This window comes from Ananas comosus, unplaced genomic scaffold (assembly GCF_001540865.1).
Source record: "Ananas comosus cultivar F153 unplaced genomic scaffold, ASM154086v1, whole genome shotgun sequence".
NCBI lineage: Eukaryota > Viridiplantae > Streptophyta > Magnoliopsida > Poales > Bromeliaceae > Ananas > Ananas comosus.
In genome coordinates, this window is record NW_017890738.1 from 1 (window position 1) to 23,901 (window position 23,901).

At 37.0% G+C, this 23,901-nt stretch overlaps 5 protein-coding genes across 10 annotated transcripts; 1 reads left to right on the top strand and 4 right to left on the bottom strand.

Moving 5' to 3' along the window:
* Positions 1 to 2,396: 2,396 nt before the first annotated feature.
* Positions 2,397 to 6,279, bottom strand: LOC109704168 (probable serine/threonine-protein kinase PBL19). Of its 2 annotated transcripts, XM_020224909.1 has the most exons (4): positions 5,502 to 6,275; positions 4,727 to 4,987; positions 4,086 to 4,208; positions 2,397 to 3,620 (listed from the first exon to the last, which is right to left on the bottom strand). In XM_020224909.1, exons 1-4 carry the CDS (start codon positions 5,904 to 5,906, stop codon positions 3,075 to 3,077), a joined length of 1,335 nt encoding a protein of 444 aa, XP_020080498.1. In that variant the 5' UTR covers positions 5,907 to 6,275; the 3' UTR covers positions 2,397 to 3,074. The 2 variants fall into 2 exon arrangements, with proteins under 2 accessions (XP_020080498.1, XP_020080499.1); XM_020224910.1 differs by lacking the exon at positions 4,727 to 4,987 and having other exon boundaries at positions 5,502 to 6,279.
* Positions 6,280 to 9,310: 3,031 nt separating this feature from the next.
* LOC109704167 lies at positions 9,311 to 12,365 on the bottom strand. The gene is made up of 5 exons (XM_020224908.1): positions 12,224 to 12,365; positions 11,255 to 11,390; positions 10,434 to 10,527; positions 9,776 to 9,856; positions 9,311 to 9,669 (listed from the first exon to the last, which is right to left on the bottom strand). Exons 1-5 carry the CDS (start codon positions 12,255 to 12,257, stop codon positions 9,532 to 9,534), a joined length of 483 nt encoding a protein of 160 aa, XP_020080497.1. The 5' UTR covers positions 12,258 to 12,365; the 3' UTR covers positions 9,311 to 9,531.
* A 382-nt stretch (positions 12,366 to 12,747) lies between these two features.
* Positions 12,748 to 15,777, top strand: LOC109704171 (mitochondrial carnitine/acylcarnitine carrier-like protein). Of its 3 annotated transcripts, none has more exons than XM_020224918.1 (4): positions 12,748 to 12,988; positions 14,151 to 14,542; positions 14,781 to 15,258; positions 15,601 to 15,777. In XM_020224918.1, exons 1-4 carry the CDS (start codon positions 12,971 to 12,973, stop codon positions 15,751 to 15,753), a joined length of 1,041 nt encoding a protein of 346 aa, XP_020080507.1. In that variant the 5' UTR covers positions 12,748 to 12,970; the 3' UTR covers positions 15,754 to 15,777. The 3 variants fall into 3 exon arrangements, with proteins under 3 accessions (XP_020080507.1, XP_020080509.1, XP_020080508.1); XM_020224920.1 differs by having other exon boundaries at positions 15,585 to 15,744; XM_020224919.1 differs by lacking the exon at positions 15,601 to 15,777 and having other exon boundaries at positions 14,781 to 15,367.
* Positions 15,756 to 17,676, bottom strand: LOC109704172. Its single transcript, XM_020224921.1, has 4 exons — positions 17,341 to 17,676; positions 17,088 to 17,251; positions 16,385 to 16,579; positions 15,756 to 15,942 (listed from the first exon to the last, which is right to left on the bottom strand). The coding sequence occupies exons 1-4, from the start codon at positions 17,423 to 17,425 to the stop codon at positions 15,781 to 15,783; spliced, it is 606 nt and encodes a 201-aa protein (XP_020080510.1). The 5' UTR covers positions 17,426 to 17,676; the 3' UTR covers positions 15,756 to 15,780.
* Positions 17,677 to 18,211: 535 nt separating this feature from the next.
* On the bottom strand, positions 18,212 to 20,276 carry LOC109704174 (uncharacterized protein At2g38710-like). 3 transcript variants are annotated; one of them, XM_020224922.1, is made up of 6 exons: positions 19,776 to 19,931; positions 19,489 to 19,603; positions 19,352 to 19,405; positions 19,157 to 19,234; positions 18,938 to 19,031; positions 18,212 to 18,665 (listed from the first exon to the last, which is right to left on the bottom strand). In XM_020224922.1, exons 1-6 carry the CDS (start codon positions 19,781 to 19,783, stop codon positions 18,445 to 18,447), a joined length of 570 nt encoding a protein of 189 aa, XP_020080511.1. In that variant the 5' UTR covers positions 19,784 to 19,931; the 3' UTR covers positions 18,212 to 18,444. The 3 variants fall into 3 exon arrangements, 2 of the variants coding, with proteins under 2 accessions (XP_020080511.1, XP_020080512.1); XR_002214199.1 differs by lacking the exons at positions 19,157 to 19,234; positions 19,776 to 19,931 and adding an exon at positions 19,955 to 20,276 and having other exon boundaries at positions 19,307 to 19,405; XM_020224923.1 differs by lacking the exon at positions 19,157 to 19,234 and having other exon boundaries at positions 19,776 to 19,927.
* Positions 20,277 to 23,901: the final 3,625 nt, after the last annotated feature.

Below are 23,901 nucleotides of genomic sequence, written 5' to 3' on the forward strand. Positions count from 1 at the left end.
CCAGTTATAACACTTTAGGCAGTGGCTGAGTCCAGGAGATTAAGAAGGTTAAGAGTGTCAGGACTAAAAGAGTTTTAGGATGAGTAACCATCTGAAAAGTCGGACGTCACAAAAAATATAAAATAGAATAATAAAAATAAATTTAAAAATATAATATAAAAATTAATAAAATATAACAATACAATAATGTTTTTAAACAATATAATACAATATAGCAAATAAAAATATTACTAAGGTACAACGCAATAGAGTATAATTAAGCTTATAAATAACAATATTCAATTGAATATTTTCATATTATATATAAGTACAAAAATTAATATATTATTTTAAACTATATTTTTTTATTATTTATGAATTATAACAGAATTTATTCGCAATATATGTATATAATTTAAATTGTTATAAACAAAATTTTGTTCACATAAAAAAAAGCACTTCTATAAATCTTGACATATTGCTCATAATAATTATTAATATGTTAATATATATATATTATATGAAATTTAGGCCGATTGATACGCGTGTGCTAAAAATTGTACGTAAATTTAGTTAAACAGCAATAATATTATAAATAATTTTTTATGAGACAAAGGCATTTATCTATATAGAAATGCTTAAAATTATAGAACGACTCTAGGCCCCAAATATATATATGATATATATATTATATATAATGAGTTGTTCATAGCCCAATGTTATTAAAGTTTTAAAATAAATTTTTTTTTTAAAAAAATTTTGAGAAGTGCGTTACTTATATGACTTTTAAATTTTGACATCCATCATCCAATACCAAAGTTATTATGTTCTTCGCTTTATAAAAGTGATTTGTAGAGGCAATGATTGAATAATGAGCTCTTTTTTTTTCTTTTTTTTTTATTTTTTTTTAAAAAAAAAGGAGATGTTGGTTATTGAGTATCCTGTCTCTTTCCTGCTTGTTTGGAGGGTTCGGAACCGTCAAATCCCAATTCAGTGATCGAAGCATAAAGAAAAGAATAAGCAAAAAAGAAACAAAGCATACAGCTTTTTTATGTGGGCTATTTGTTTTTCTTTTGGTTTGTTGACGCATGGAAAGCTATGCTTTTTCCTCTCAAAAACAAAATAAATAAATAAATAAATAATAAATAATATTTTTAGTTTTTAAATTTTACTTTGTCAAAATTTGTGACGAAAATTTTTAAAATTAATTAATATATCTAGTCTTATAACCTAATTATGTTAACTAAGTAAGAATATATCGCTGATGTTTGATAAAGAAAGCACTTGTTTCGTTAAGTTTTATTGTTTAAAATTTTTTAGAAGAACAATTTTAAGATAATACACTTATTTTAGTTTATTTCAAGAAAGGTTAAAAATATTACATTAGTATTTTACAATATTAGGTAGTGAATAATGAATTTGAGGTGTTTAATTTCAAAGATCAAAAGTAAAGAACAATATAGATACATCGAAAACTCAGATGTTTACTTAATGATAGGGATCCAATTGCATTATCGGAACAACACGGAGACAACACATATTTCTCAATTGTTAAGAGCTTTCTTTATCAAACATCAGCGATATATCATTATTTATACACCTTATAAAAAGATGCACCATATATATTATAGCCTTCAAAAATTTTGTATCAACCGCCTTGCCTTATCAATCTTTTAAATTTTAAAAGTTTTAAAAAAGTTATAAACTCTTGAATTTTTCTGGTATAAAATATACACCTCTATGTAAAGTGTACAAGCAGTATTTTTAGTTTATTAATATGGCAAATTTTACGAAAGTGTTTCATGAGTGATGAGGCTCCTTTTTTATTTGAGTAGGGGTGTCTTATGGAAAAGCAAGGAGTACTTTAGAATGAGGTGCTCCACGAAAGCGACTTAAAAAAGCTACGAGTAATTTTATGGAACAGTAGTAGAAAGCTTTTTTCTTCTTTTTTTTTTCCCCCCCCCCCACAATTAGGAGGTGTTTTGCTACTTGAAAAAACTAATTACAAAACATAATTTTTACAGTTTTTTTTTTCCGAATATAAAATCTAATAATTTTTTTAAAAAAAAATTACGTTTTTAGGGGGGTAAAAAAAGAAAGTGCTTTTTCAGGAAGAAAACTATTTTCCAAAATAATTTTTAAAAAGCCAAACATACCCCCGAATAGGAAGATTTCCAACTTCTCATTCATTGCTGTGTTTCTTGTATATTGCAGTATTATATAATTTGTTCATAAGAATTTAGGGTCATGCAATATATAGACAATTAAGAAAGATGACTCGAATTTGAGCACTGTTACTTTTATTTTTAAATCAAAAAAGGCAATGTGATGTGAGATTTACATGCAATTTCCTGTTTGGCCTTTTCTCAACCAAAGATAACTTTTGTATTTAAACTTGAAACTCTTGACTCCTATAATTTTGTACACCTTTTTCTTCTTTTTCCTATTTTATTACCGGGAAAATGATTTTGTACACCTCAATAGCACACTTTGGTAGGAGGGGGAAATGAAAAAAGATGTTAAACCTCAGCAACAAATAATAAGCATGAGCCAAAGAAAACAAGGCAACATTCTCATATATACCTCTACTTTGCCCAGCAACTAATACAACTAGCAAGAAGCAAACCTTAGTCAAAATTTACATCATCATATCTGCTATATATGTATTGCATGGCTTCATTGTTGTTGTTGTTGTTGTTGCTGTTGTTGTAGACTTTATGGATATGATGCATGGATATATAGTCACTGTACCATTCAGATGCTGTGAATCAGTCCCTGAAGTTTCCGAGTAAACACTTAAAATCCCTGAACAATCTCATATATCACTAGTTGACTCCTGGCCATTACAAAAGACCTAACCTTTTCCCTAGAATGGCCATTTTACCTCTTTTGTAAATGACTTCCTTCTTGCAGTGTAGTTAAAACAGGGTTAGAAAGGCCAATCTAAAGGAAAAAGTCATGTGTTCTCGGAGCCTTGTTGGCTAGCGATGAAATTGCAATGTCCGTGAAAGTTCAGGGACGAAAGCATTTAGAAGCTCATGGACTCGGAAATATTCTGATGGTACAAAGAATATCCAGACATTTTACCTTTATTTTTATTTCGGATTGCCCGCCTTCATGAGCACGAATCTCCTCCTTCCAACACTTTTCAGATTCTCCGTCAGCTTCTCAAGGTGAAGCATTCTCCTTCTCGCGGACTCTACGTAATTTTCCTGCTCACTCTGCTTCTCAATCTCGTCCCGAGGTGGAGAATTCTCTTCTAATGGTTCAACCTGCCCATCCAAGTCTTTATACTCCATCACCCGTTTTAAAGTTTCGATCACCTCGCTCATCTTCGGCCTATCTTTTGCATGCTTAAACAAGCATGTATCGGCCAGCTGGGCGATTTCCCGAGCAGCCCTTAAAGAGTACTTATTTTCAAGCCTGGGGTCGATGATCCTGGTGAAGCGGTTGCTGTCAAAGGGGTAATGCTTCACCCATTCTAGAAGCTTCTGCTCGTTTCTTGGCCGGTTTCTTTCCATCGAGCGACGGCCGGTCAGGATCTCGTAGAGTACGACGCCGAAGCTGAATACATCGCTCTTGACAGTGAGATGGCCGGTCTCGACATAGTCCGGAGCGGCATAACCGTACGTTCCCATTACCTGATTGAAATGAAAAGAGAAGAGCATGAAGAGAGAAGGCGGGAAAAGAGACAAACTGAATGATTTGTTTTACCACGCGTGAGCATAATAGGGTGCATTAAGGGTAGGAAAAAAAAGAAGAAGAGTAATTAGTATCCCTGTAATTTCGTAGGAGAAGCACCGTTAACCGAACTTTACACTTGGAGAAACAGAAGTTCCGTTTCAACTTTCAATTTTACAATTCCGGAAACAGTAAAAATAGTATCATGAAAATCAATAACGGCTCTTCTGCTGAGTGAGAAGCAAAAGCATCAAATTATAGATTCTGATCCATTCAGCTTCTAGGTCAAGCTAAAGGCTCTAGATTTAATTGGTCATGAAATAGACAAATTCTGCTTTTTCAGTATAGAAGTTGCTTTAGAAACCAAGGAAAAGAGGTACCAGGCCATGCTACATAATCCGCTATATAATTACATGAAGACGTACCGCAGTGGATACATGAGTATTCCCTGCTGATGGTCCCTCCCTTGCTAGCCCAAAATCCGAGAGTTTCGGTCTAAACTCCTCATCCAATAGCACATTAGATGCTTTGAAATCACGATATATCACCTACCAGATCATGAAACATCAAGGATCATTAGCAATGATGCCCTGGGAAACAAGAAACGGAAAGAAATAAACTGCATAATAGATAGAGTTGCATAATATTACGTACGTACGAAATGATCTGTTTTTCTGTTTCTTATTTAGGCTGATAGATCTAAATACAAAAAGACGCGACTTGAAAATTTTCTGGGTGGAAATCAAATATCAACTCAAAATTCTTGATGGGTTTAGCTAGTGAGAAAGACGACTGCACCTTATTAATCAATAGAAAAAAGGCGAAACTTATCTATCGCAATTATACCTAGCCAGCCCAGGCAGAAGAACAGAACACTGCGCCCGCCCATTATAGGGGCTTTTACATAGACGTCCCTACGCATACAAGCGAATATGTGTAATAGACTAACGTTTCTATGGAACATGCATAAAAATTCAGATTTTCCAAAGCAGGGGCATATAAAAATGTAAGTTATATAATTTTGTAGGGGTATATATCTAAATATCCCGAGTTCCCAAAAGCGAACCTGAACTTCCAATCCCTCGTGCAGATACGACAAACCTTCGGCAGCACCCAAGACTACCTGTAGTCTAGCATTCCATGGAAGGGGAGGATACGCTTTATTGAACAAATGGTCGTCTAGAGTCTTATTGGGCATAAATTCATAAACCAGCAGCCTCTGGGCCCCTCTTTCGCCGTCGACAGCACAGTACCCGATAAGCTTAACGAGATTTGGGTGTTCGACAACGCCAAGAAATTGAACTTCTGCCAACCATTGTCTATGTCCCTGCAGAAGAGGACATCGTCAATAAAAGACAAGTAGGTCGCATCTCGCATGGGTTTGATTTCGACATCACAAACTCTTGCATCATAAGCCCTTGACCAGTACCACAGTAGCTTGAACCGAACGAAGCCTATCAGCATGACCCAAAATACTCGAGTTCGATTTACCAATAAGAAAGCAATGCTTCAAAAAACACAAGTAGGCGAATACTCGGCATTAGATTTCCTGATGATCGACAAATACTAGTACACCAATTTTTTTTTTTTTTTTTTTTTTTTTTTTTTTTTTTTTTTTTTTTTTTTTTTTTATTTTTCCTTGGATGGTAAGACAGACGCAGGGTGATTCCCTAATCTCATCTTTAATTTTCTCTAACTTAAAAAACGTCTTAGAGAAACCAATCGAAACCTCAGTTTCTCGCTGCGAGTATCAGCAATTCACAATTACTCATACAGAGAATTCAATATGCACATAACAACACATGCACAAGAGAAGGAAGCATATGAATAGTTAAGTATACCTGCTGGCCGTTCGGATTGAGCTTCTTGACGGCGACGGCAATTTTATCAGCCTTTTCGTCCGAGCTAGGCCGGATGAAGGCTTTGTAGACGGTCCCGAAGCCGCCCTCGCCGATCTTAACGAGGCTGCTGAAGTTGCTGGTGGCGTTCCTGAGCTCCCGGAAGCTAAACACCCTGAGATTGCGCGCCCGCTCCTCGTACAAGTCCGGAATGCTCCGCTGCGACGCGGCCGAGCCGGCGGACTTGCTCGTCGCCTCCTTCGGCGTGCCGGAGTCCTCGGACCGGCCCGTCTGCGCGGAGGAGACATTCGTCGAGCAGGCGGCGGGCGCCGACTTCCTCTGCTGCTGCTGCTGCTGCCGCCGCCGCCGCTGCTTGTGCTTCTCCTTGAAGTAGTGCAGACACCCCATTTTTTAGCTCCCGGGGGTTGGCTTCATCGCAGCAAATTAACGGAGGTGGGAAAATGAAATAGCCCAAAAACCCACAAGAGGAGGAGGAAATAATATACGGGAAAGATCAAAAAAATAAAAGTAAAAGGAAAAAAGAAAGTGGGAGAGAAGTAAGGAACGCGACGCACTGGGGAGAAAACAGATAGAAAGAGAGAACCCCTCCGCGCGGCTGCGGTCAAATAAGACCGGCTGAGAATGCGAGGTCTAATCTGCAGCTCGTGCTGCTGCCTCCGCCCTTTTTATCTTCTAAATTTCCTCAACAAACGCGCTTTCAGTATCATCAGATGTGCTTTCCAGTAGATAATTTCTTTAAAAAGAGTGGAGTCTTTTCACTTGGCAGTCATTGGAGACTTTCTAAATGAGTGCCTTTTCACTATTTAAAAGAGGAGATTTGTTTTTGTTCTTTGTTTTTGTTTATTTTTTTTTGGAAAAAAAAAAAAACATATTCTGGTATTTACTTTTACTTTTTTCTTGTATTTAGACGGAAAAATGAGAGATAAAAAATAAAAGAAAATAAAATAATAGAATGGATGTGGTTTTGACAGAGGAGTTTGATTCGGAATAGGCAACCAATGCATGGCCATTTTCGTCTTCCGATTTTAATGAAGGATAAAAAAGGATAGGTAGCTAGGCACATAAATTACAATAAATTGCTATGCTGTTGCGTGGACCATGTTCACCACGTCATCCATTTTGATCGGCTCACCGAATAATGACATGATGGTGAACCATGTTCACGCCATAAATGTTCCAGCAAAGGAGCGGCTCACGCTGCCGCATTTGATTTTTCTGGGCTAATCTCTAATGGTCGCCAAATGACTACCCAAATTCAGAAGCTTCTTTACTTTGGGAAATAATTATTATTATTATTATTATTATTATTATTATTGTTTTTTCCCATTTTGGGACTCCCCCTGGATTAATCTAATTGGATCTTGTTCAGAATAAAAATAAAATTTAAGCAGAGCTGCTGATTAAACACCCATCAATGCATATTTTTACTGAAGCCTTTTCGGGATTTAAATGTTCATTTTAATTTATCATGCCGAAGAGAGTCTACGCAATGTTTGTGTTTTCCGGATTAAATAAATCCTTTTAGTTGCAGCAAATTTGTTGAAATGGGAGCACTGCATACAAAACCCCCAGTTACGATCTTAGAACGATGGAATCTGAGCCGTGTCACCTGCTATTTAATTTATTTTAGAATTTACGAGAGGACTTGCATATGACGTCCTACGTTAAGTCTTCGTAGAAGATTAAGAAATGTATGATCCTTCATTGTTAAGGTCACGAGCTCCACATTATTGCGTGGCTACCCATTTTTTTATGAATGTCACCTAACATACATATTTTTCTCTCGTTGTTATCCGTGCCAAATTTATTTATGAATGTCACCTAATGTGCATTTTCTTACTGTTGGTGGAACGTTGTCGTCGATCTCACTGTTGCGTTGTAACCATTTATGGTGGTTGATAGTTGACAGAAGAAGAGATCAGAAAAACCAAAAAAGAGGGTAATTTCTTTTGGACGGTGTGTGAAGCCTACAAGCAAGCCGTGATTCGCATAAATGTCTCGAGGATGAGATGGTCATACGTACCATTGCTCTCATTACATGTAAAACAAGTTATGTCCCTTTCGTGAAATAGATTGGAGTAAAATTCTGAAATAAAAAATAAAGATTACTTTGAACGGTGCGTGGGATCTGCCACCATGTAATTTCTTCTTCTATAAATCTCCTCTCCTGACGTAACGTAGACGACTCGGTCAAATATTCATTAAGTAGTTGATTGGAGACTAGATTGGGGGTTCTGAATCGTCTAACCCTTTTCGCACGGCGAGTCTAGGAAATTTTAAGAATCTCGGCTTCCAGATTGCCCACTTGCTTTTCATGCTACACAAGACCAATTAATAATAGCCATATTTGCCCTACACTTAATTATAGATATAAATTTTGCACTTTTCTCGCTCTAGGTTTCACAAAAATTATTTTAAATATCTAGTTAAAAAACATAATAATAATAATAATAATAAGGCTAAAGAAAGAATATGGGTTATCGACTGGTTTAGGTATAAATCTCACATCTAGTAAGACTCTCGGCCGATAAATAGCCACATAACTCTGCCAAGGGTTATTAAGACTCCTAGAAGAGTGATGACGAATTACACATCTAGCTTCTGAACGTCTGGTCAAAATAAAATCTTTAAATTAAGTATCCAGCATCTTAACAGTAGGTCATCAAACACAGTAACAGTAAGACCTAAACTGGCCTTCAACGTCTCGGATTATCAATCTTAATCTCAGCAAACGAGTTGAAATAGCGGAATGAAGTGGGCTCAGTATTATTACCAGCCTCCGGAGCCAAAACTTAAAACTAATGGAGAAAACGAAAAAGAAATGTAAAATAAATAAATAATAGAGGCTGACTGGTCAATAACAACTGCTTCTGAATTGATTTATGTACAAAAAGACAGTTGTTAGGTACGAGAAGGAGGCCTAACTTTAGTGTCTTAATTACTGGAATTATATGGAACCCAGTCAACACAACCCAGTTGAGTTTTGTGCGCCAAATAGTAAACACACACCCCCAAAAAATTAAACAGTTGAAGGATGCATCGGAGGGGGGAGGGGAAAAAATGGAAACCTAGTATGGAAAGTAAGTTTCTGACAACTCTCCTGACAAATTACTGATTAGAATCCACTAAATTGGTCCAGCTTTCATATGATAAACCTGATTTTTCGAAAGGGGCATTTTAAATTTCAAATTAAAGATTCAAAAATTGCGGCATGCAACTAGATGGGGATTTTGGCTACTCCAAATCCTTACATCATTAGAAAGAGTTTGGTCAACTCCATGTGGACCCAACTAGTTCAATTTAATCGATTAGCAAAAATGTTTGGTCAAACTTCAGTGACCAATCTAGCAGGTCAAGGGTGGGCCATGGCTGGACCCAGAGTCTTTTCGGGTCTATGTCCGGCCCATCAGCAGCCACAACACTTTGAGCAAACTTGTTGCTCTCCCAGGTCAAGTTCATTTTTTAGCTCTAATCTATGATGAGAAGAAGCACCACACCATCTCTTAATCTCTCTTCAAAGAAACAGCCGAATACTGTGCCACGGAACCATGAATCAACCAACATTCACCTGAGTTAAACCCTGGAGTAGCACACTCACTTTGGAACAGTTTGATAACAAGCTGCAAAATCTAACCATACTCACCTACTGTTGTTCTAAGTACTAAAAGAAAGAGAGTCGGTAGATTCGAGTATATTTCATAAATGACGACTGATATCTCTAAATCTATCGTATTAGATGTATCTTTTACTCTTTATCAAGCCGAGCCAGTTTATCCAGAAGTAGCTTAAGCTGACAACAAAGAGAAAAGAGTCCAATCCATTCCACGGATACATATGCAGCTTCAGTTAAGAGCCCGGTTATTGTTCAAAGAACATAGATAATTATAATATGATCATACAAAGCAGGTCTCGGAAGAGGATAAATAACAAGCGTTGTGAACCATCAGTACCAGCAGCGAGAGAGAACATAGAAAGGCATTGAACTGAAAGAGAACAAACCGAAACACAAAATCTATGCAGTTGATTCTACTTCTGATTCGGTTTCAGCAGGTTCAGTCTCCACATTCTTCGCACGCCTCAACCGCGAGGAAACGTTGTCAATTGCAGAATTCAGCTGATTTATCTTATCATTAAGAGTTTGACGAGTTTTCTGCATCCGTAACCCACAACGGCGTTTCAACAAGGGATATTAGCAAATTGCGCGTACTAAATGGCTGGCAACAAACCAATAATAGGAAAAAATTACTTATGCTCACCTCCAGACCTTCGTCATAATATAATGGTCGTTTGGCCTTCCTAAATCCATCTTCATTCTCATTCAGCACCGATTTCCTGATCTGCATCAATAAGAGAATTCCACTCAACACTAGAGACAACAAGGAAAATGTAAGTTCAACAATTATTTGCACATAATATCGACATCCATGCAACTTCAAATGTAATCAGCCAAGCAAACTGCTCCAACCCTTTGCTTTAAAAGAGGCTTAAAGAATAAAGGGCTTTTATTTGTCAATCTCTCATCTTGGTTCATCATCATCAACATTGTCAAATGATTTTCCTTATCAATCATGGAAAGCTACAGCATCAAGAACTGAAACTAAATTGGTGCAGTAGGAAAATCAGTCAGCTAATAGGCAAATCAAACAAATATCTTTTGCCGGTTAGCTATGCAAGAAACCAGCGCAAAAATAAATAAAAGGAAGCTTACGGTTTAGCCTTTAGGGGTTCATATTAAAGGAGTTGAAAGTTCAACTAAGCCTTCAGTATTTCAAGATGCTGCAACTATATATCTCGACTATTTTATTTTTTTTGTATTACTTACAAAGCATATAAAAACTTTAACCGCAAGATGTACCGGCATAGAAATGCTAGCATTCTTATAAAGCAGGTCAGTTTCAGTAGGTAGGTTTATACCTGTGGAGCAAAGACATATGCCAATGTACCAAAGACAGCTCCTCCTAGAAGGAAACCAGCAACAAAATCACCACCTCCACCTCTAGAACCATCGCTGCATGAGCAAATTCAAATATAATCTATTCTAGTATTTACTAGAAAACAGTTGAAGGGAATATTCCAAATTTTTAGCAACAGCACTGTAAGTATTAAAAAATCAGAACAGCAGTATGTGTAAACAGGGCAATTTATTCGTGGCCCAGCCAACGTAGTTCAACTCTTATGTCTGTGTCAATTTGGTCCGTAATGGAAGTTCAGTCAAATTACCCAACTGGATAACACCCTTTTCAGAGTGAATCAGAACAGAAAGGGGACAGTGGAAAAAGTACTAATCACTTTCTCCTTTCTTTATCCTCGTCCCTCAAGAAGCAGGATACTAACGAATAAAGGCCTTCATCACCAGCTCAAACCAATTCGATTAAGGAAATAAAGTACGTCTCTCAATAATATTGGAATGTTAAAGTGTTATAATGATTGCAACTGCAATAAAGATGTGACAGCATATAAAGTAGTTCGTGGTTTACACCATGTTAACAAGATGAAAATCTGATATTATAAAGTAGACGCATAATGAAGTCTGCCATTCCGTCGAAGTTTTAAAAAATTAAAAGAAAACATATAATTTGCTAAGTAATTTTAATTTTAGTATAACAGAAACATGTAATTTAGGAAAACTGGAAAAGACTGCATATCACTGTTGTATGCCCATAATAGACAAGTCTTCTCTAACCAGAGAGAGGGAAGGAAAAAAAAAAATCATAAAATTGGCAAATATTCTCTACCTAAACTCAGCACGGACAGATACATTCCTGCGATGATTTGATTTTGTCAAGCTCTGACTTATTGCTAATTGAGACCTGTAGCTGCTCAATAACTTCGGCTTGTTGGACTGAGGAAATGTCTTGATAGAAGTTCCACCTTAAAACACAAAAAGAACTTAAGAGAATATAAACATTATCTAAAGAGACAAATACAGAAGATTTTACAATCTGACTGATTGCGAAGGCGCCAAAAAGTACAATATACATTTCTATTTCAACATGAAGCACAGAAAACAACAATTAAGACTTAAGAGCTACAATATGGTTAGCTCTGTCTGTGATTAGTAAAAGCCTTTTACAAAAACGACATAACCCTCAGTTAAATGATTCATAACTTCAGGTTTCCTTTTATTTTCTTCTTCTTTTTTTTTTTTCATTTAGCTTAAAAAATGAATCTTGCATATCTTTTTCTTCTTAACTTATTTCACAACTTTCATTTACATATTTGTTTGTTGAATCATCTAAAAATGCATGTTGGTGATATAATAGCCGTGTCCTGGGATCCTTCTTACTATATGAATTGCGAGCATTATATTAATGGTTATAGAGTACATAGATGCAATTCATGAAAATTTGTAGCTATGAATCCAGCGAGTTCAAGCGCGGAACTGAAACTAATTAATAACAACGAAAATCCCGAATAAATAAACAAATAAAAGAGGAAGTAAAGGGAATTAGAAGGATTATAAACCGAGCCAGATTCTCAAATGAAACAAGGGGAGATATAAAATTAGAGTTTGGCGATTCTCCCAGATTCCCAAATTGCATAAGGGAGACATCAAACTAAGATTTGGTGATTGTTCCGACTCCAAATTCGAGAAAGGGCAGAACACATGATCGAGAAGGGAAACCCTAATCACTGAATCGCAGAGCCTATTAACGCGGAGAACACCATGAAAGCAATGGAGGAGAGGAAGAAGGGGAGCTCACCGTAGATGGAATGCGTAGTTGAAGAGGTCGCCATGGTCGTCGCGAGATCACAAAGACGAGGGAGGCGGAGGGGGAGTTTAAACAAGAAGAAGAAGCCCTGTCACCTATGGAGGGTTACCTTGGTGCACGTCTCTTTTCCGAAATTGCCCTCAGCGTTTCACTCCGATACAAGCGTAAAAAGTGGGCATTTTGCAAAAATGATAGGGTCAGATAGGGAATGCAAAATAGCGAACGCGAGGAGCTCGTTTGGGGACTCCGCCCGTCGTACGGAATCGTGCGGGAACATTTAATCTCCGCCGTTCGTTCTTACATCGTACAGCTGGAGATTACGTAACGCATTTTTCTTTAAAAAAAATTAAAAAAGGAATTAAAAAAAACTCTTAATGGGCTGACCAGATGGACTGGGCCTACGCGGCCCATTATCTCCCAATGGATTGGGCCTTTGTGGAAACTACATGAGAAGAGAGAAATTAATTAAATATTAACCAGTCCACTAGTCACCACCCCTCCTCCTTTGCCAACGAGTTTTCTATATATATATATATAAACCAAGTTTTCTATAAAAAGAAGTGGATTCATTCGTTCATGAATTCATAAACCATAATAATATAGTATATATTTTACACAAATCCAAGCGATTCTTATTCTTATTTGAGCGATTCTTTTTTCTCTCTTTTTTTTTTTCGAACGGTGATTTGGAATTGTTATTACCTTCCAAATTCACCACAGCTCATAGGAAGGAGAATAATGGGTTCTACTAAAAAGGTAAAGTGTTCGCTTTCTCCGCCGCTCTTAATTGCTATATAACTATGCTGATTCCCCCTTTTCGTTTTGTGTTGAATGGAATGAATCTCGGGTTCTCCAGGATTTGCTTTTATGATCCAAACTACTGAGTGAATCATGAATAGGAATGATTCCAGATGTGAATATTCGAGGCAAATTTTACTTTTAGCATCATCCCGGTCCCCAATTTGATGTGTCAAGTACCGTTGCTTGTTCATAAGTAATGCAAATTTTATTTAAGTTTGTAGTTGATTTTAGATGCCCCATGGAATACAAACTCAAGGATTTTTCTGGAATTAATCATCTTTTGTTTTTTCGTATCTGTGCCATGTCTGTAATAACCATAACTTGTAATTTGAGTAGTTGTTTGCGTAAAAAGAAAAAGAAAAAAAAAAAAGAAGTAGTTGTTAGTCAACTTGGTCTTCTATCATCCTACGAATTTCGGGCCCGAAATAGCCAAAAAAATTCGAACTGTTATATTTACAGATGTTTACAATCACAAACAGCGGTTTGTTCTTATTTATAGGTAGTTTTTGTTTCAAATTTTGCTTAATTTGGCTTAATTTCATCATGTTCGTCGAAATGTTACTTCATTCAAGGAAAGCTGAACAAATCAGGGTATTACTTTGTTTATAGCTGATGAATTAGAGTACATTATAGTAACATATGTTTAATTTTTCTTGATTCTCTTATAAAATTTTGCTTTTTAAGAGGTCGTATTAAAGGCTCTTGTATCCACAACTCGAAATTCCTTGCCAAGCTACATGAAAATCCAAAATTTTCATACATCTTACAAGACAATCTTTTTGCTTGTAAATTTCTTATTAAAAACAAATTCCAGAAGAAGGCATAGGGCTATGCTCATCCTCTGTGAAATGAGCTTCTACAGCAATTTAGCCTTGATGCTATTTCTGTGCTAAAGGCTCAATTTGCCTCTCGCAATATTACCTAGACCTAGTATTCTGATTGCCATGAACACTTGTTTGTACAGACCTCTCGGATAGTTAGTAGTATGGGTAATTTTGATTAGTTAGTTTAGTTTCGTTGGCGACTCATTGTGAAAACTATCTGCACAATTAATTGGAATGTTTGTTCGGTTTAACGCCTGCGAAAGCTAACTTTCTCATGATTTTTCAAATGACAGATGGCAAATATAGCCAAGGATTTGACTGCTGGAACGGTGGGAGGGGCTGCGCAGCTGATCGTTGGCCACCCATTCGACACCATTAAGGTCAAACTCCAAAGCCAGCCAGCCCCACTTCCCGGTCAACTCCCCAAGTATTCCGGCGCCATTGATGCAGCAAAACAAACAGTAGCTTCTGAGGGACTTAAAGGCTTATATAAAGGTATGGGAGCCCCACTCGCCACTGTCGCGGCCTTCAATGCTGTTCTCTTTACTGTCAGGGGACAAATGGAGGCTTTGCTTAGGTCCGAGCCCGGGGCTCCACTGACTGTGGGTCAGCAGGCCGTGTGTGGTGCTGGTGCCGGAGTCGCTGTTTCTTTTCTGGCGTGTCCTACTGAACTGATTAAGTGCAGGCAAGTGTATTAAAGGATTAAGTTGTTTTCATGAACTTTTCTTTTAAGACGCACAAAGTTCAATCTCCTCCTACGATGCAACTTACTTTGAGGAATGACTTCTTCCTACCTACATTAGTTTTTTTTTTTTCCTTTTAACTTCTTTTGTTGACTGATGATTTAGATTATTTAAACATGTTATACGCTTTACTAATACACCTTTTGCATGTGTATTTGCTTGCTTTACATTGTAAAGCAGGTTGCAAGCCCAAAGTGCCTTAGCAGATTCAGCTTCTTCTTCAGGTGCTGTAAAATACAAAGGACCGATGGACGTGGCAAGACATGTTCTTAAATCAGAAGGCGGTCTTAGAGGCCTGTTCAAAGGCCTGGTCCCGACCTTGGCTCGCGAAGTCCCCGGAAATGCTGCGGCCTTTGGTGTCTATCAAGCCTTTAAGCAATACTTTGCAGGTGGGCCTGATACATCCAACTTGGGAAGCGGCTCTCTATTGGTTGCTGGAGGGCTTGCCGGCGCGTCATTCTGGCTCGCGGTCTACCCAACCGATGTTGTGAAGAGTGTGATTCAGATCCATGACTACAGGAATCCAAAGTACTCCGGAACCATTGACGCCTTTAAGAAGATATATGGATCGGAGGGAATCAAGGGCCTTTACAGGGGCTTTGGACCAGCCATGGTTCGCAGCGTGCCGGCCAATGCAGCGTGCTTCTTGGCATATGAGGTGACTAGATCTAGCCTTGGATGATTTTCTACTAAATCATAGTCAATAGGATTTGCGGCTTTGATTCATGCAGATAATTCTTTTCCTGTTGAAGTAGTCGTCGAAGAGAGAAGGAGAATTTAAGTGATCATCTTAACTGCTATACATTTATGTCTCATTACTTCCTTGCTTGTGGAAATAAGCTCAAGTTTCACTACTAGAACAAGTTAGCAACAAAATTTTGGTTATTGGAAATATCTAGAGAAATTAGGTGTACCATCTAGAGTATTGTACGTAATTATCAGAAACATTCTGAAACAAGAAGCCAATGCTGACTAATGGAACAGTAAACAATTATTGTAGGAGACTGTGTTATTACACATTAACGCCCATCAGAGTTCAAACCAAAAGGCAGAACTAAGATGGCGAATGAAGAAATTTTACTATGATTCATCCAGCAGAGAACTACAACAACATGGCTTATCTTGTATCTTTTCTTTCTCAGAATCTGAATAAGATACACAAAGAATATTTCGAGTACAATTAGCATCCAAGTAATCTCTTACAGCGCCAACTCTTGTGTGGTTTCTTCTTCCTATTTTTCTTCTTGTTCTTCCTTGTATCAGTTGGATATTCTGTCACATGTGAGTGTCCTTGCTCTTCGAAAGACCCCTTTGGCATTTGCTTATCACCAATAATTTCCCCCTTTTTGACCATAAATTGGAAGGTTTAAGTTGGTTATAAATTAGTAACAGAATTATACAAGTTTAGCTTTTTTCATTTCTTTCTTCTTCTTGTTCTTTAACATGATTAATGGATTGTAAGCACATTATGGCGGCGTTGTGTAAGAAGTGGAATTGGACTTTTGAACAAAAGACTCGTAGACGAAGCTTTTGCTTTTGCTTTTGCTGTAGTGGAAAACTGTCCAGGTGTATCAATACGAAAGATGCAGTGCCTTTTCAATTGCTGCACTCAACAGCACTTTGCAGAAGTTCTGGTCAGGCCAAAGAGGTCCTAAATGATATATATACCCTTGCTATTGCGATTGCGATTGCGATTGCGATTGCGATTGCGATTTGAATATCATAATTGCTAGCAAATGTCCATGCAAATATCAACAGTAGAATGAAAAGCTGTTAAAACTCACCTGTAAAGAGTGGTTATTAGTATTCACTGTTTGTTGGCTCTTATCTTGGCACTCGAGAAATTGATCATTGAAGCTTTGACAGGAGAAAAACTGCTCCCTGCCGCTTGAAATTCGCCTAATTGTTAGAGACGGATTTTCCGACGAATGCACCGTGGAAGAGCTCGATACGCTGCTCCCCTCCATTTTTAAGCTTAGCTGCAGCAGCAAATGTTTAAAGCACAATAACCATTAGTAGCTAATAATAATAATCATAAACCATTAGTTCTAGCTTATGGGAACATAAATGCGGGAAAACAATTTTGCAGTGTTCGAAATTCTATTATTCACCACACTGATGAGAAAGAATTTGCAAAAAACAAAGAGAGGTTTAAATGCAAATTGATGATTGATGATAGATAGATACATGCTATCATGCAATGCTGAAAAGAATTTACTATTTCAACGGGGAAAATAAGATCTTCAATTGCTGGAGCCAGATGACAGAGAAAAAGAGTTAGTTTACCAATTTTCAATTGTATTAGTTATTTACGAATTTATCAATAAACAAAGATTCAAGGAACTAAAATGATCAATGAGTTTAGATCCGTACGATGTCCAGATATTCTCCAAACATAGATGAGATTTTAGTCAATATAAAGATATAATTAAAAAAGATTCACATATTCAGTTGCTTAATTATTTTAAAAGAGGAGTCAATTTGTACCTGAGCCAATCGATGTTCGAGGCGCGCAACACGATCCAACACGGATCCCTTTTCATGGGCTTCTTCCACCGCCATCTGCAGCGGGACGCATGATCTGGTCCTGGCGAAGGGCGCAGGCGCGGGCGTGGGCGCGCCAACGACATTGCTTCTTGTAAATACTCCATCTGAGACGTTATTAATATAATCCATGATATCTAGTAAAAGAAATGGATGCATCAATAAGAGCGTGATTGATGTAGGGAGTTTTGTTTACCAGGGCATCGAGGCGATCCAACCTCGGCAACAATGGCGCAGGAGATCTCCTTCTTGCTCCTTCCATTTTTTTCTCTCTCTAACATTTCTCTTAACACTCCACGTATGCTTAACTAATTAAATGCTCGGGCAACGATCTGAGCCGAGAATTAGAACCATGCAACTGTTCGGCTAACACTTCTTGCGTGTCCGGTGGAGTTGGTGCACTTGTTTTACTTTTGCATGGGCTCTGCTTTTGAAACCGAGAAGCAAAATTCAGATATTTAGTCCTCAAACAATTTTTTCTATTATCGGCCGTCCCTAGTGCACGTGGTAAAGAACTTGATGGTTGGTACCCGATTCATATTTTTAGTTAAGTTTATTTCTAAACAAAGTAGGTAGTATACTATCTATCTCTCAAAAAATAATAACAATAATAATTTTTCTGTTTAATTTTGGCTTTTGAAATAATTTTTTTCCAAAAAAAAGATATATATATTGCTGCGTTCGATAGCTAAAATGAGTTTTTGGAATTGAAAAGCAAATTCTCCGACCTGAAGCTTCTGCTTTTCCTATATCAATCAACATAAGGCCAAAATGGCCTCATCAGAGATATCGAAAGAGGGATGGAACATAACTATTTATAGGTGTAAATCTTACGAACCTTTAATTTTAAAATTCACAAAACTCAAATTAACTTTTAGTAAAACAAAATGATAAGATAAGCAATGTTATTAAGGGCCTTAAATAATAGGGATTTAAGATGTATACTTTGTTTAGTGGCGTGCACCTCGCATTGGTTTTCAAACAACCCAGATTTTCTTTTTACTTTTTTGACCGAACCGAACAAAAAAAAAAAAAAAAGGGTCACTAAAAGTTTGGTGCAGAGCCCAAGTTCAACTCGAGAAATAGATGTCTAATCCATTACAACAACGTAGAACAGGGAAATCTTAGATCACAAATAGATAACTCTTACATAACATTGCAATAGTTATGGGGAACTTAATTGGCATCCCCTCTCCATTTTCTTAAGATAAATAAGATAGCATATCAATAAGATCAAAGTGTAAATGTATATACCTTCACAGCTTTAAAATTACAACAAAGCTGGGTGAGGTAAGAATAATCAATGGTTGGGTTTCACCCCATTGATGGTGGAAGACCCAATGAACCCAGGGACCTCGCCTCTGGTCATCTCAACGTACAATGCGTAGTCACTGTAGTGCATGGTGTATAGGGTGCTCTCGTAGCGTGTCACGTGAAGCTTCTTTCGTAGCGACTCATTGATGAAGCCATAGTAGCCTGCTTTGTTCATTAGCGAGTCGATTGTTTCGATCTTTGTCCAGCCTGTTCGGAATTATTGGGAGGTTAGAGAACAGATATACAAGTGTCTCCATTCACGAGTAAGTAAATACAGTTCATGCATATGCAGGTAATTTCTTATGAATCAGGCAAAAGAAAAAAGATTTAAAAAGAAAACACAGCCTTTAGTCTCCCCTCCCAGCTTTCCTTCGGAGAAATATATTACATTTTATAATATTAAAAGGCATTGTTGCAGAAGTTAATAATGATTCTCTGATATCAAACGAGATGAAGACCAAGAAGAAAAAGGAATTCACCTTCCTGTGCGGCAATCTCGGGCAAGTAAGTCGCACTGCGCCTAATGTTGCAATCAGGGTCAGTAAACTCAATGATCAAACCATGCTTACCTATCTGCACAAAAAACAACAGCTTCTATCACTACAAGCACTCAAACTACTAAACTAGACGACTGTAGAATATGATATCCTTATATTTTCTACCATGAATTATACTACTTAAGGGCAAGTAACACGCACATGCGTGCAAAACGAAAGAGAAGCCGATGAAGTTGACATCAGGATCTCGGATTTTTGGAATTCGACTCCAATATTTCCCTACATGTCGATTCCCAATATTAACGGGTACGGAGAAATAATGTGTTTTTGCCTAGTGTTAACTAAGAACACCTTGGTTCACCAAAACATTAAGATTATCTTCATGATTGTTATCACCATTGGATCATAAAAGGCGGGCAATGTAGCAAGTGGGGAATTTCCTCTTCTACACTGTAGAGATCAAGGGTAAGAAAAATAAAAAAAGAAAATATTGCATTAAAAGCACAAAAAGAAAGAAAGAAAAGGAAGCAAACCTCCCAATCAAGGAAATGGAGAGCAGTTTCATAGTTAGTAAGTATAGAAACTGTGCATTCCAAATATGGTAATTCTTTAGCCTGTATTGGTGGGAAGCGTCGGTCTTTCAGAGCGCTGAAAAAACATGGAATAATAATTATTGTTCATGATTCACAGCATAGAATGCAAGGTTTCTCCAAAATTGCCTCTTTATTTTTTTGTGAGACTCATAAATTACAAATTTATTATTCCCATAACCACATGTTTTAATTTAAAATTTAAAATAAAAAAGGGATGAATTGGTTACGCAGTCATGAAGAGTCAAAACTGCAGCCCATCTCCCATTGGTTAGAGCGGTATAGCTAGCATCTGACTGAACCATCTATCAACTAGATTCTCAATTTATCCTCTTTGTTAAACTCAAAATCCTCAAACCATAAATCCCTGAACATTCTGCAAAAATATGTAAAGAGAAAACAACAATACCTCGTTAATGCATAATCCCTAAAGCCATTGATCAAGCGACGACCTTCTAAAGTTCCTATGCATCCTCGCAGGCGCGGCTCTCCGCCACTGGTTGCTTTTTTCCAAGTAACAAACAAGGGGCTGAAATCAAAATATCATAATCAAACATAAAAACAAAATATCAATTTCTAGAAAAGAGAGGATAATTCCAATTACTATAGTCATAATGAAGGTCAAAAGTGCCACAAAGATTATTACGGGTCCATAAGAACTCCCGTAAGGAAAGACATCAAGATCCAACAAAGAACTCCATTACAATCTATAGAATGGCAACGAATTCTAAGCTAAAAATAACAGCACTATCGGGTTACGAACACTGTTTTTTCAGGCAACACCAACTCCATAACGTCAATAACAGTAAAACTGCTGCAAAATAAACCAGATTTACAAGAAGACTACTTCACAATGCTAGCATGGAAATCGAGTTAAGATTACTGAGGATTGTACTTGAAAGAAAGTAACTACAAACCTTAATCAGTATTACTGGATAGACAGGAGGGGAAAAAAAGTTTGTCCACAAAAACAAACAAAAAAGAACAAAATAAAAAAAATGCTAGAATAGACAAGTTTATTTCGATGATGATAACATATAACAGCGAGCCAACCAAACCAACACGAAGTAATTCAACCTGCCACTCGCTTTAATGGTTATGGCACACTTCCCCTCACCTAATTTTTTTCAGCTATTTTGAGTTTATCCTTTTATTATCATTGCACAAAGGCGATAATGTAAAGGCGCAGTTTTGTTAGGCTCGATTAGCAAGAGGTCGTAACAATCGCATCCCTCCTCCTTGATGAAATCACTTCTCATTCACACCCTATAGTTGAATATCCTAAACCGTAAACAATATCGTGGCGAGTCGTAAGCATAAGACCATATTCCGATTGTTCATCTCGAAGTCATATATGCAACTTCCGAATTATAGTTTATAAAGCAGGACTTTTCCAACTTAATGTCGACTGAATAGATTAGAACTTCCCTAATTATCTCAATCTCCACAGATCAACAACAGCTCAATTTAACAAAATTCCGCAACGCCAGCCAAACAACCACACCAAAAAAGGACATTTAAGCGAATCAGCGAGCCAAATGAACTCCAAACTCTATCAGAAACCACGCGTCAAGCATCGATCAAAAACCCCAAATTGGAAAAATTGAAATTTAGCAGGGAATCGAAGCTAAACCCTTACTGTCGTCCTTCCTCCTCGAAGGCCGGGGGAGCGGTTGTTCACAGTTGTAGTGGGCGACGAGGGTGTCTGAAGCAATACACACAGTAGATCACCGCCACTTTCGCGATTTGGCGCACACCATCGTGGAGCGGCGATGAACGCGAGCGAGTCGCGTGCGATCGATCGCTCGACGATGGGAGCGTTCGAGCATGGGTCGGAGAATCGAGGATGAGGCGGAAGGGGGGAGAGGATAGGGTAAGACGGAAGGGGAAGGAGGGGGAAGGGAGAGGAGAGATCTCTTGGGTGTGGAGACGGTGGAGCTCGGGAATATGGTTTTTGGCCTTTTGGGAAAAGAACTGTGAGTAGAGTGGAAACGGTCAAATTAATAGGATTTTGACAAAAACATATATGTATACTCTCATAATTCTTCCTCATTATAAATTTAGATATTAGATGCAACTATATTGTACATATAGAACTAATTTTTAGCAAAGATAAAACACCGTAATGCAATTAAACGATTCGTACATGTCAAATTTTATATACTTATATTTATTTAATAAATATTTTATAATATAATATTTTGATATATAAAATTTATAGTACAATAAAGGAAGAGCATGTTAGAAAACAACTTTACTCCCCTATAATATTTATTAACATTAACATTAACATTAACATTCTCTTATCTTTTATTAGGGATGAAGAATATGATCAAATTTTTTAAGAATCTATATTCGCAGTCACTTTTTTTTTTTTTTTTAATGTAAATTCATGCAAAAATATGTGTTAGATATTAAATTTAAATATTTATATTCGCTTTCAGCCCTACTTCCGAGTGTGCGCCATGGTAATTTCCATTTTTAAGCAAATTTTTACTTACTACTTACTAGACGTAAAAATAGAGTAGTTAAAGCAACTTTTCCTTGTTCTCTTGATAGTCTAATGGGCCTTATGGCCCACTAAAGGTGAAGGCCCACTATCATATTATTTCTTTGGGCCTAAATAGGCCGAATGCGTAAAATGGGCTGGATGTTAATTTTGCCCACGACGTAAAGAATTAAATGTCCTTTATAGAAACTCCAGTGGGCCTGACCAATTCGAGGGGAGTGATTTTTCTTTTTATTTTTTTGTCTGAACCAAAGACTAAACTAAGATGGCTCGAGCCTTTTGTATCGTTGCCATTCAGATACAGAGATTAGAACTCACATAGCTAATAAAATACAAACTTTAGCGCGTTGTTAAGCTTAATAAATATGATAAAATGATTCAGTACGCAATGTACACGGTTACCCCATATATCGTGTAATAAGCAACAGAGTCAAGTATCTCAATTGCCATTGAACAGTAAATAGTACTATTTGTACAAATGAATATGAGAACATGGTACCAGTAATCAAGAAGAAAACACCTCCAGAGAGGCTCACAAAACCAGTCCCCTAGTGAAACGAGTGGGAACCGAAGGCGCCCATGGTAAATGCGATTGTTTGGATCGTAGCTGAAAAGAGTGGGGTACTGAAAAGAGTGGGGTACGTACTACTCTTTCATATAGCAGATTCTCTTCAACATATTTGGAGGACCCATTCTCTCTCTCTCTCTCTCTCTCTCTCTCTCTCTTGGCTCGATATATATATACTAATATATATATATATCAGAGTTAGGCTGGTATACTATCGATAACATGAAAGCTCCCGGTACTACCGACAGTTGTTTTTTAATTAGGTGGCTTCCAAATCGACGATTGCTTCGCTTAAATTTGATCTAACACTATTTATAAAATAGTTAGAAACTATTAAAAAAAAAATGTCACTGTTTAGAGTAAGGTCATTATTTTTGATTTTGCAGCTTCAAGTTTTTTTATCATATATTTTTTTATATAGATTATTTATTTTCAGTCGTTCATTTTTAGACTTACTTCCGTTTGATAGGTAAATATGCCAAAAAAATTATGACAAATTTAGTTTCACATAGCTTTTAATAATGTAGATTTATTATACGAAACACGCGTCGTTAATGTTAGGAAGTTGGGGCATGCATTGAAAACTAACTTGGTAGCACGGAGGTCTCCATGCTACCGATAGTATACCATATTAGCTCTCTCTCTCTGCTCGCTCGTCTGCGTCTCTCTCCTCTTTCTCCCTCTTCTCTCTATATATATATATATACGTATATATATATATATATATATCCTGCGTTCTATGAGCAAGATTGCTGTGCTCTCGGGAGCACGGAGGCCTCCGTGCTCCTGAACCGTTTTCAATGATGAAATTTTCGTCGATATATATATCCTGCTTTCTATGAGCAAGACTGTTGTGCTCTCAGGAGCACAGAGGCCTCCGTGCTCCTGAACCGTTTTCAATGATGAAATTTTTGAATCGACGATCGACTCCGTTAAACTTGATCTAGCGTATTTGAAGTTTCTATAAAATAATTTTTGCAATTTTTTGATATCATTTACCTAATAATCGGAAGGATTCAAAATCAATCATTTTTAATGGTTGATATCTACCGTTTTCAAGTTTAACGGTGTAGAAGTATTCAAATCAGATGAAATTTTGATACAAAATTCTTTATACTATCCACAATAAGATCAATATTTCTGATCGAAAATTTTAGTGCTATATCATCACTTTTTATAGGATTTTTATTTTCAGCCGTTAAAATTTTTGATTTTGAATCCTTTCGATTGCTAGGTAAATGATATCAAAAATTCGCAAAAATTATTTTCTAGAAACTTC